The sequence below is a fragment of the Rosa chinensis genome, chromosome 7 (genome assembly GCF_002994745.2).
Source record: "Rosa chinensis cultivar Old Blush chromosome 7, RchiOBHm-V2, whole genome shotgun sequence".
NCBI lineage: Eukaryota > Viridiplantae > Streptophyta > Magnoliopsida > Rosales > Rosaceae > Rosa > Rosa chinensis.
In genome coordinates, this window is record NC_037094.1 from 26984304 (window position 1) to 26997855 (window position 13552).

Sequence of the window (13552 nt, forward strand, 5' to 3'; positions counted from 1 at the left end):
TACAAAAAAAATTTGGCGAAACTCCTTCTAAAAGTGGACTACCAAAAACCTGTAGAAAGACATTTACACTTCTAAAATAATCCACCCTTATTCTTCTAGAGCCACCCTGCTCCCTATATTACAACATCTCCCATTTCACAAACAATTATGAACTTAAGAATATTAATCTCATAGGTTATCAGAGCAATCTAATGTACAGGCGTACAAAAGAATAGAATACAAGATAAATGACCGATACTTTATAATGTGGAAGCTATGACAGTTATGCCTCAACCCCATATACACCCGACCTCAAGCTAAACTGGACTGCAAACTGGGCATTTGAAACAGAAGGTGACAGGACCCGCCCCGGATTTCACATTGAAATCCAAAGAGGCCCTGCAGGGCCCACCTCAGAAGAAATTCTACTAAAAAATTGGCGGAACTCCCTCTAAAAGTGGACTACCCAAAAACCTGTAGAAGACATTTACACTTCTAAAATAATCCACCCTTAATCTTCTGGAGCCACCCTGCTCCCCGTATCACAACATCTCCAATTTCACAAACAATTCTAAACTTAAGAATATTAATATCCTGGGTTATCAGAGCAATCTAATGTACAGGCGTACAAGATGATAAAATATAAGATAAATGACCGATACTTTTAAAATGCGGAAGCTAAGATAGCTATGCCTCAACCCCATGTACGCTCGACCTCAAGCTAAACTGACATGCAAACTGGGCATTTGAAACCGAAGGGCCCAGGGGAAAACATGTAAAATCCGTTAGAGTGAGTGGACGAAAAATAAATAATTTCGAATGAATAAGTAAAACTTAATGTTTTCCCAAGTTATTCTCTAAAACCTCGCATGCAGTAACAATATTAGAAATACTTTTAATCATCATCTTTACTGCAATCTTAATAACGTAAAAATAGAACATCTTGCAATCTCTTAAAATCTCATCCTCAATCCTTATAAAAATATCATTTTCAAGAGGCTCGTTTGATGACGAGAAATGACTGCTGTCTAGTCATCTCATGCCATCTAAGAGGGACTGCCACCAGATGACGCATCGAAATGGACTGCCAACCGGAATAGGAGGCGGTGGGTAGAAGGGACTGCCAACTAGCCACAGGTAGTTAGAAGGGACTGCCACCAGATGACGCATCGGAATGGACTGCCAACCAGAATAGGAGGCGGTGGGTAGAAAGAACTGCCAACTAACTACCTCATGTTATCTGGAAGGGACTGCCAACCAGGTGACGCATCGGAATGGACTGCCAACCGGAATAGGAGGCGGTGCGTAGAAGGGATTGCCAACTAGTCACAGGTAGTTAGAAGAGACTGCCAACTAAGTACCTCATGTCATCTGGAAGGGACTGCCAACCAGGTAACGCATTGGAAGGGACTGCCAACCGGGATGTAGTCTGGAAGGGACTACCAACCAGACTATTACCTAGAAGGGACTGCCAACTAGGTAATATACGCATGTGCTGAAGATAGCCTCCTCAATAAACTGAATAGCCTCCTCAATAAACTGGAAACAACCTCTTTCAATTACTTGCTTTCGGAAAGAAACTCGCTGTTACTTCAATAAAACATTAAAAATTCACCGAAAGCATAACTTAGGATTATCTCGCTAACTCAAACCTCAATATCTCAATGAATCCTCGAAAGCATAGATCAAATATTCTGTAAAGCAATAAATGCTTTCGGAAAGAAATCTCAATCTAACTCAATGCTGATAAGTGTGGAGCTCAAAACTCAATAAATCTCTATAATTCAATCATGCTCAAATATTTGCTAAATCCTTCGTACTCGAATATCATCATAAAAACTGATATTTGAAATCAATAATTCTCATAATATTTTCTGAATCAGTCACTTCCCGAAAATCATTTCCCAACTCAATAACTCATAAATAATTAGCTTGAAAATCTATTGAAATCCCTCGGGAATGAAATCCACTAAAAATCCAGTAACTCATAGAGCATAATAAATCTCAAGAAATCAAGCTCATAAAATCATAATATTCAATAATTCAAATAATAAATTAAACCTCAATCGGAAAATAATAATATACTGCATGCACATTTAATTTAAAATAAATGTCCACTCACAGTACTATTTAGGCGACCACACAAACGGTTTGCTTCGTCAAGCAGTAGCTCGATACGTCATCCTGTACACAATTATAATTTGTGAATAACAATCCGGAAATTAAATACCATTCACACATCATATCCTCATAAATCACCTATCCACTTCTTCTTGGATTCAATCCAAACTTTACCACTATTACCAATTCATCGATTAAGTATTCCAAAGTGGAAACAAGGGAAAATATGAAGGTTGGATTCCCATAATCGACACCCGTCTCATTAAACTTCAGAAATTCCTAATCCATAACAAATCACTCCAAAATCACATTTACAAACTCTACAACAAATATAGGATTGAACTAACTAAAAAAACAGCATATAAATCACTGTTCATACACATCACTATTCACCGTCGCACTATTCATGCGGCGGCCAATTCCTCCTCCGGCCACCAAATTTCATCCACAGCATCATCTCAACATTTCTAATAACTTTCTCAACTGTGACAAAGTCAGAAAATACCTTGAAGTGGCCGAACAATTAAGCACTCCGAAGTACAGTGAAATTTCCCAATTATGCTTTCTTCCTCCATGCTTCGATCTAGGTTATGAAAATTGGCGAGCATGAAGAGTGGCTCAAGGCGCTTCTAATGGACCTGGGTTTATGACCAGAGGTGGCCGGAAATCGACGTTGACCAATTTGCTATAGTAAAAAATGTTGGCTTCGATCTCCACATTTCCGGCCAAATCGCCGTAAATAACTCTCACTTGCGTATTAAGGAGGAGGAGACGAGTCTATCGATGCTCGCAGCTCGCCATTTGGTGGCCTAGAGGTGGTGAAAGAGAGAGTTGCAGAGAGAGAGAGAGAGAGAGAGAGAGAGAGAATTGCACGAGGGAAGGAGAGAGAAAAAAAAGAAAAGTTACCCAGTCACAGTAACTTTTTAAATTTATACAAATCTACCATAAACAGTAACTTTCATATTTCGCTTATAACTTTCGCATACGAACTCTGATTTTTACGAACCAAGTATGCACGCGCTTGGTTTAACGTTCTCTACGACTTTCATGAAGAAAAGTTTTTTAAATTTTGACCCAAACAAAAAGCCAACTTTTAGGGCCCCCTAAAATATCGAAACGGAGCCAGAAAGTAAATGTAAATGCCGTTTACCCATTGAACGACTCGTAAACTGGTAAATTTAGGTTCGGGATGTTACAGAAGGGCCCAGGGGAAAGCATTTTAAAACAAAAACCGTTAGAGTGAGTGGACGAAAAATAAGTAATTTCGAATGAATATGTAAAACTTAATGCTTTCCCAAGTTATTCTTTAAAACCTCGCATGTAGTAACAATCTTGAAAATACTGCAATCTTAATCACGTAAAAATAAAACATCTTGCAATTTCTTAAAATCTCATCCTCAATCCTTATAAAACATCCTTTTCAAGAGGCTCGTTTGATGACTAGAAAGGACTGCTGTCTAGTCATCTCATGCCATTTAGGAGGGACTGCCACCCAGATGACGCATCGGAAGGGATTGCCAACCGGAATAGGAGGCGGTGGGTAGAAGGGACTGCCAACTAGCCACAAGTAGTTAGAAGGGACTGCCAACTAACTACCTCATGTCATCTGGAAGGGACTGCCAACCAGGTGACGCATCGGAATGGACTGCCAATCGGAATAGGAGGCGGTGGGTAGAAGGGACTGCCAACTAACCACAGGTAGTTAGAAAAGACTACCAACTAACTACCTCATGTCATCTGGAAGGGACTGCCAACCAGGTGACGCATTGGAAGGGACTGCCAACTAGCCACAGGTAGTTAGAAGAGACTGTAAACTAACTACATCATGTCATCTGGAAGGGACTGCCAACCAGGTAACGCATCGGAAGGGACTGCCAACCGGTATGTAGTCTGGAAGGGACTGCCAACCAGACTATTACCTAGAAGAGACTGCCAACTAGGTAATATACGCATGCGCAGAAGATAGCCTCCTCAATAAACTAAATAGCCTCCTCAATAAACTGGAAACAACCTCTTTCAATTACTTGCTTTCGAAAAGAAACTCGATGTTACTTCAATAAAACATTAAAAATTCACTGAAAGCATAACTCAGGATTATCTCGCTAACTCAAACCTCAATATCTCAATAAATCCTCGTAAGCATAAATCAAATACTCTGTAAATCAATAAATGCTTTCGGAAAGAAATCTCAATCTAACTCAAGGCTGATAAGTGTGAAGCTCAAAACTCAATAAATCTCGATAATTCAATCATGCTCAAATATTTGCTAAATCCTTCATACTTGTATATCATCATAAAAACTGATATTCGGAATCAATAATTCTCATAATATTTTCTGAATCAGTCACTTCCCGAAAATCATTTCCCAACTCAATAACTCATAAATAATTAGCTTGAAAATCTATTGAAAGCCCTCAGGAAGGAAATCCACTAAAAATCCCGTAACTCATAGAGCATAATAAATCTCAAGAAATCAAGCTCATAAAATTATAATACTCAATAATTCAAATAATAAATTAAACCTCAATCGGAAAATAATAATATACTGCATGCACATTTAATTTAAAATAAATGTCCACTCACAGTACTATTTAGGCGATCACGCATACGAGTTCCTTCATCGAACAATAACTCGGTATATCGCCATGTATACAATTATAATTCGTGAATAACAATCTGGAAATTAAATACGATTCCCACATCAAATTCTCATAAATTAACATTTCTATTTCTTCTCTGATTAAACCAAAACTTAATCATTTGCACCAATTCTTTAATTGAAGGTTTCTAGGGCAAAGCTGAGAGAAATCCGATAGTGGAATTCTCATAAATCAATAACCAAACTATTGAACTTCGAAAATTCCAATTAATATCCAAACCTCCTCCAACTTCCACCAAACACCTATCCATAAATTCATAACAAAATATACTACTCAATAGACCAAAAAAACTCACCAGGAACGGCCGGACGCCTCCACTGGCGGCTTCGCCTGGGCCCCACGTGCCGCCGGTCAACCACCACATCTGGCTACCAAATTTTACCAACATTATCAACTCAACATTCTAAGCATCTTTCATAACTGTGACCAAGTCAGAAAATACCTCTAAGTGGCTGAACAATTAAGCAAACCGAAGTAGAGTAAAATTTTATAATTATGCTTTCTTCCTCCACGCTGTAAATCTCTTCCAGATATTTGGGGAGCTTCAAGTACTCCTCAATGTGATTCTAAAAAGCCTGGCTTTGTCGCCAGAGGTGGCCGGAATTGAGGTCAACGGTCACATGCTACAGTAAATTTCTTGGCCTTGGTTCGCCGTTTTCCGGCCAAGACTCGACGAGCTACCACCGTAGGCGTGTCCAGGAGGAGGAGAGGAAGCCAACGGTGGTCGCGGTTCGCTCCCAGGTGGCCGGAGGTGCAGAGGAGAGAGAGAGAGAGCTCAGGGAGAGAGAAACGGAGAGGAGTGAGAGAGAGTGGTAGAACTGATCTACCACAGTAAATTTTCGAATATATATACTAATTTACCAGAAAACAGTAACTTTACATTTTTGCTTATAAATTTCGCATACGAACTCCCATTTTTACGTACCACATATGCACGGGCTCGGTTTAACTTTCTCTACAACTTTCATGAAGAACATTTTCTCAAATTTTTGACCCGAACAAAAAGTCAACTTTTAGGGCCCCCTAAAATGTCGAAACGGAGCCAAAAAGTAATGTAAATGTCGGTTACCCATCGAAAGACTCGTAAACTGGTAAATTTAGGTTCGGGACATTACATTATAACCAAGTATGGATTTGAAGAGAACAAGTTAGATGGATGTATATATATTGCAAGACTAGTGGCATGGGAGTGAAGTAGTATTTTTAATCCTCTATGTGGATGACATTTTGCTAGCCAATAGCAATATTAACCTGCTGAAATCAACCAAAGAATTCTTGTTGCAAAATTTTGACATGAAGGATATAGGAGAAGCACACTATTTTCTTGGGATTGAAACTACTAGAAATAGAAAGTTGTGCACACTTGGCTTATCACAGAAAAATTACATTAATAAGGTGCTGAAGAGGTTTGGTTTAGAAAAGTGCAAGTCTGGTGAATCACCTATGCCAAAAGGTGATGAATTGCATGAACGACAGTGTCCTCAAAATGCATTACAAAGAAAATGGATGGAGAAGATACCCTATGCTAGTCTAGTTGGGAGTTTAATGTATGCTCAAGTCTGCACTAGGCCTGACATAGCTTTTGCTGTGAACATGTTATCAAGGTATCAATTCAATGTAGGACAAGAGCATTGGGTGGTTGGAAAGAAAGTTTTGAGGTATTTGAAAAACACGAGAGATCATATGCTTGTGTGCAGAAGATTAAAGGATCAAGAATTGAAAGTTCAAGCCTATACTGATGCATCCTACTATTAGCATTGAAGCCACCATTAAGTATAAAGGCCAAGTTATAGTGTAGTGGTGTTTTTGATTAAATAATATCGTATCCAAGGGATTGGTAAATTCCACTCTAGCTAGGAAATTCCTAAGGTAAACTAGGGAGAATATGCAAATGTACAATCATAAATAAAGGCTCACAAGTGAACCAAATTTCATAGTGAGTATGTGCAAGATGGTGTGTAGAGATTTGATTTTGATGTTGAGAATGGTTTCGATTCAAATAGAAACAACTAAACCAAGTAATGTAAACTAAGCTAGACTAAACAAGTTGTTATCAAATAGCTAGATGGGAGTTAGGGCATCGGGATTCACCCACATTGCCTCCCTTGCAATCATTAAAACGATTGAATATTAATGTTGCAAAACTAATTGTCCAACTACCCTCTTAGCATCCGGATAGGACTACTAAAGCTCAAACTCGTTTGATTTTATTATCTCTAACCGGATAAGTCTAGAGTTACCTATCTAGAGACAAATTCAATTACTAGATAGCAGGGACGTTTCCATGTGAAGAGCTAGTTGAGCTACAGCCCAACCTAAAATTGTTGCAGTCATTTACATAGTATAAGTGTGCCATCGATCTAACATTGATTGTGATGTTGGTTCTGTTGGTAAAATGAGAAGGTTTTTTAGCTCTTCCTCAAATCTGACCTGGGTTCGAGTCTTTTAATCCTCCTTTCTTTGTTGTTAACTCATATCCTTTTTTTTTTTTTTGGCTTCATTTTCTTTTCTTATGTTCCTGTTTTGTTTTTTTTGTTTGTTTGTCTCTTTCCCATTTCCTCCTCCTTTTTTTCCCCTTTCTTTTGTTACAACTTTTCTATTAATTTTTCCTATTAGCATTTCTTAAAAATTTCCTCTTAAAGGTAAATTTTGTCTGTTTTTCTTTGCTCTTTCCACATTTTGTTCTCCTTCTTTTTTTTTTTTTTCTTTAGTTACAACATTCTCCATTAGTCTTTCTTCTAAAATGTAGTCTCAAAATCTATTGAGTTATTATCGACAAAGAAAAAAAATTCTTGTAAGCGAGCCTTAAATTAGCCCACCTCAAATCTATATCCTGGCTACTTCCCTACCTAATAGGTCTCAATTCTTTGTCTCTAAATGCATAAAACTCATAATTTAGGTAACCAAGTATACAGAGGTAAATGTAGAGTTGAGAATGTTTTAAGTTCATATTTCTAATAGATCATGCAGAGGTAAATGCAGAATCTCACTTTCTCACTCGAGGCAAGCAAGTCTTGTCAAAAGGAACATCAAGGTTGGTGTAGATGCTTTCTTCTACCCCGAGATTTTTCCTTCATAGGAAAAGTAAGGCGTAATTTCCCTGCGACCTTCTAAGTTCCTTATCCAAGTGTTCGATCTAAGCATACTAACCATGTCCCAACAGCCATTATTCACATTGATGTCAATATCAACCATATATACAACTATATAATGATACTCTAAATGAAGCTTTGAACTATTGCGCTCATTTGACTTCCTAGAGTTCTAGTGTTTTCGTGCTGTAAGGTCATCGCAAATCCAGTTTAATCCACCCTGCTTCTCTCGTGATCATCACCAAATCATATTATTGTGTGTGAAACTTGTTTCCATTAAGCACCTTATATATCAAGTTGTGAAATCACGTTCGTAGACCAATGATCCACTGGGCTATAGTACCAAAAACGACCACTACTCTCGTTTATTCGAAGTAGCCGAATGGTGTAACGCCATTTTCCGGCGCTTTCTCTTCCTTTTTTACGCTCCCATGTCCCCACACGTGGTTGGTTTTGGATCTCTAGCACCACTACTTTTGTTTCAGAACACTTTGTGGAATACATTTCTATACTATTTAGTAAGTGCAATAGTTAAATCATCCATAGATCAAGCTGTAATCTAGAACAGATTATATTGCTACATCCACTGCATATAACAAATCAACAAGAAACACGAACAAAGAGGAGTAGAGTATAAATTTGCTTCCAATTAAATCAGCAAATTCTCAAATTTGACTCATGTTACTGATTCAAAAGAATTGCCTATGGGGCTCCTGATCCCATGTTTAGCAATAGAAATTGTATTGGTCTACCGAGCTAACTTATCTTGAAGAGGGACATCAACTCTACAGATGATTCTCCGTTCATTGAGCATCTTTTTTTTACTACAAATATCAGCAACAAGGCCTTCCAGATGGGGATCAGTGCGCGTGATTCTTGGAAAACTAGTTCAATTTTCAACGGATTGATGGAAGAAATCATTAAAAAAAAATGGAGGCAACCAAGTTCAATTTTGAAAACTAGAGTCGGGGAGAAGATTGGCAATCCTATTTTTGCTATCCAAAACCATTTCTGCAGCAATTTACATCTGTTGAAGATTGCTCCGAAATTTCATATTTCTGACAACCTCACACATCAAGTCCAGATCCAGATACTCGTAAAACCAAAGAAGTTGAAAACAAAAATTCGGAAAATAACAAAGAAGCAATTTTAACTCATGAGAACCTAACAGGTGGCATATTATCAGCTATCAACATAGCCATGTTTTAATCATCATATGGAGGGAAGAAAAAATGTTAACTACCTTGAACGAAATAAAGAAAAAAACCAATCTAGAACTAGCATAAACGCCCCTCTGAGTTATTTTGGGCAATGCATGTTAGCATTTGGATTCTGACCCCTATATCCACTAAGAAGAATAATGAAGTCAAATACTCCAATGCGCTGTACTAATGTAACTGAGAAGCATGATCTTCACTGTTGAGTTTGCCCAGCCCATAATTGTTGGTACATCGTGATATTATGCATGGGTTGACTAGGGTTACTGTAAAGCACAGGTGGCGCCTTGTTAAGAGGGCTACTACCATTCTCATCAGACGACTCAGTTGAGCCTCCTCCTTGAGAGGAAGGGCTAGCTGCTGTCATAGGTGCACCAAAGTTCAACATTTGAGATGGTGGTGGAGAAGAAGGCCCGGATTTTAGCAAATTGGAGCTAGATTTTTTCCCTTCCGCAATAAAGCTACCCACAATCACCTGGAATTCCATTAAAACCAAGTTAGATTAAAATCTGGTATGCATTTATTGAATTTGCTTAGGTTGAAACTTCTAAATAGAGCTCCAGGCCCTCAATTCTTTTTCACAGAAAAGAAGTTGAACATATCATCATAAATTCATAACTGACAAAGGAGGAAATTAGGAGCAGTGGTACCTGTACCGGGCCTGCTGCCAATAGCATGCCCGCAACTCCACCGCCCAGCACTGAACCATCAGACCCTGCCAGGGACACACTCAAACCACCAGTTCTGCTGCGGTTACCATTATTTTCAGAGAACAAGTAGGAGCCTGACAGAGAAATAATCTCAAATCGACCCTGCAAAAAAGAAGAATAAACAAGGCAGATTACTTAGTATGGTCAAGGATTTCAAATTAGAAAATGAAAGAAAAAGCATCAATGCCTATTCATAGGCTCAATTCAATGTTTTTATGTTATAATATGTAAAAGCCTATAATTATTACTTCACTCTATTTCAGAGTAGCATGTTATTCATGCATTGGAGTCATACATATAGAAGAAACTGTTCCCATCCTACAAAATAGAAGTGCTCATACTGACTACAAAGAATAAACAAACAAGTTTGGAGGGGCTGGGTTTCAACAACATACTTAAGCTTCAAGAGATTTCTTTCCAATTGAATGTTGTGCTGACCATTGCATTCATTTGTATTTCTTTGCTAAATTATTGGATGATGTATTGTTATAACATACAAATATTTCTATCTGTAAAACAGGATCGAGGAGATAAGGACATAATGATGCACAAGTTTGTCTTTTCATATCTCTAAGAGCCTTATCGAACTCATTTCCTGTTATGTATGTACTGCAATACCAGTATGTACATATAGGCCAAATCCATGTTGAAATGCCCAAAAGAATTTGAATCCAGTTAACTATATTACAGCTACCTCATATGTGACTGTACCACCAGACATTGATGGCTGGCGAAGGGTAACATTGCCGATTGGACCATTTGCAGAAAGGATACAAACTGTGCGTGGTCCTTGCTGTGAAAAGGACATAACCTTTGATGCTATATCCTGCAAACCATAAGGACATACAAATTAGAATAGAAGGCTACCATCATTGAACCCATATATCAAATATCTTGAAAACGCAGGCAGCAAAATCATATCACAAATGAAAATTGAAAATAAGAACAGATTCCTGACGAGAAAACTATCTACGATAAGTTAGTTAAATTTGTCACAATTCTGGTGCTTTAAGCCTCAATTGCAACAAAAGGATGCAAATATTTTCTTGTTTTATTATCATCCTTCTGGATATCCTCAGACTACATTACAGGGTTTCTCAAACAGTTATCTGTGATGTATTACACTTTACACACACACACACACACACAACCCTACCATCCCTACGATAATATACATATAAATGAGAACATATATACACAATCAACTACATCTATAATTTGTAAGAGTCATCTTCTTAGTCCAATGAAAATGATCCACAGAGAAAACACAAATAGTCAAATATTTGTGCTCAGATTCTCCAGCCCAAGAATCAATTAATTATGAAATGACTACTACATAAAAAAAATAAAATAAAACCAAACAATAATGTTTACACTTCACATAAACGATATGAGCACATGTGGAATATAATGATTCTGTCTGGAGGCAGACATTGCAATGTCTTACCTCTTGGGGCACTTAAACTTACATCATGCATGCAGATCCTATTAGTTAAGTTCAGCTAGTCCTATGATAGATAAATTTCATTGGAGACGAAACAAGAAGCAGGAGGTATTTATTACTCCCAAGCAGGGGTAAAGACAAAATTTGTATACCAAATGGGGGAATGCCTTATGCTCATATTCTAAATCACTAATTCAATTGAAATCCAGCTTGAGCCAAGATCTATGTTGCACATCACAAACCAACCCAGTTGAAGTGGCTTCGTTTGGATTTAAAGCAAATTATAGGGTAACCGAGTTGAGGGGAATGAGGAAAATATGATAAAAACATATAACTGTACTGTTGAACTGTTTATTTAGTTATATCAACACAATTATCATAAGTAAAGGGAATCTTCCTGTAACAATAAAGGTTGAGCTTTTGACTGCCCCAACCCTGATTCCCTAACAATAGTCTTTTTGTATGCAATGTCCATGCAGAAAAATTACAACTTGGGGAAAAAGACGAAAACTTTAGCTAAAGAAAGTTTCATGCCAAAATACAGTGCCTAGAATAAAAAAAATAAAAAATAAAAAAAGTAAAAGAATAGCAAATTTCCAGGAAAACATCCCAAATTTTTCAATTTTTAAGACAATGCTAACAATCAAAGGAAACTAAATTTTTCTTTCAAACCAACACATTGAAAAGCTATTGTGTAAGTGAAATCTTCATTGGTAACCAACAAATGGGATAAATGCAATACACATTTTATCACCATAAAAGACATATCAATATGATATATTTGGTAGATCAAACAAAAGTCGAATGATTTTCGCACTTTCATAACCTTAATTCCTTTTATTTTCATGTTAACGCATTGACATTTGGCACATCAAATACCACAGAGGGACTACACTAAAAGTGATCCCCTTGCAAGGCAGATCAATACCAACTTCAACGGTTGAACCAATAAAACGGCAATCACACATCACAACATCACCCCATTCCACGTCCTAACAATATAAATACATACACAGAAAACCCCCAAACGATAATTTCCCTGCAAGAACTAGAATAACTCGCACTTCATCAACTACAATGCACTCCATAACAAGCCTTAGCATCAAGCAATTCACTGTTGAACTCTTAACATGTAACACAATCACTCATAACATCAATACAGTTACATACCTCGCCGGCTTGCACCATAATGACATGAGGCGTGAACCCAACTCCACCAGCTCCTGCACAACCCAAAACAAACACACACAAAATAAGCACATTATGACCTACAAATTCAAATTCAATTTCATCACAATGCGAATTACCCAAAGCGTCGAGCTGCTTCTTTCCGGAGCCCGGCGGGCGCCCCCTGTTCTTCTTGGCAGGGGGATCCGACGACATGGTGCCGCTCGATTCTCCGTGGGGGCCGGCGGCGGCCGCAACGGGAGCCGAGGCAGGAATCTGAGTTGGCGCCAATCCCAATGCAATGTTGCCATCAGGGGAGTACTTTCTGGGCCTCCCTCGCTTCTTCTTCCCCGCCGAGGCCGTAGAAGAGTCGATGCTAAACCCTGCGCTGCCGCCGCCGCCGCCGCACGGCCTCAACGATCCGTCGAACGGGCTCGGGCTCATGGAATCGAGCGGCTGCGGCTTCGATGCGGGCTGCTGCTGGGCCACCGTGTTGAACTGGAACCGACCCGAATTCGGCCCGCCGCCGCCCAACATCGCGGCCGAGGAGTTGTTGTTGTTGCTGTTGGCGGTGGCGGTAGCGGTGTTGTTGGGGTTGGGGTTGGCCATGGGGGAAGGGTAGGAATTGGGGCCCACCATCATGTTGGGTTGCTGTGGCGGAGGCTGCTGCGGCGGGGCGTCCCGGGAATCCATTAAGGGGGAAGATCAAGGAGTGTAATGGGGGGGAGCAGAGAGAGAGAGAGAGAGACCGAGAGACCTACTTTGTTTAATGAGACAGAGAAAGATAGAGAGAGAGGTGGTGGAATTAAAAAGTGTTTTGCTAAAGGAAAAAGCGTTTCGTGTTATATATATATATAAAGTAGTTTAGGGTTTAGATTTTCTAGGGTTTTAGTTTTAGTTTTATTATTAAACATGTAATTTTTGCCTCCATCAGAGTCCTTAGGGCTGCCTTGGTGGTGGTGTTCCGAAGCCCAAACTGATGGGTTGGCTTTTAGAATTGGGGGGTATCGATACCTATTGATAAAGGTGGTATATGTTGATCGGTGTTGTTGAATTGGATAATAATTCTAATTCCTAAAACGAAAGGGGTGTTCTTTTTTGAAGTTTTGAAAGAATACGAGATCGAAAGGTAAAGATCCTTGTTACCTAAAATCGAAATATG

General features: G+C 38.8%; 1 protein-coding gene across 1 annotated transcript; it reads right to left on the minus strand.

Annotated features, from left to right (window-relative positions):
- Positions 1–8949: 8949 nt before the first annotated feature.
- LOC112179795 (AT-hook motif nuclear-localized protein 8) lies at positions 8950–13203 on the minus strand. Its single transcript, XM_024318277.2, has 5 exons — positions 12531–13203; positions 12394–12446; positions 10474–10605; positions 9720–9881; positions 8950–9544 (listed from the first exon to the last, which is right to left on the minus strand). Exons 1-5 carry the CDS (start codon positions 13081–13083, stop codon positions 9266–9268), a joined length of 1179 nt encoding a protein of 392 aa, XP_024174045.1. The 5' UTR covers positions 13084–13203; the 3' UTR covers positions 8950–9265.
- Positions 13204–13552: the final 349 nt, after the last annotated feature.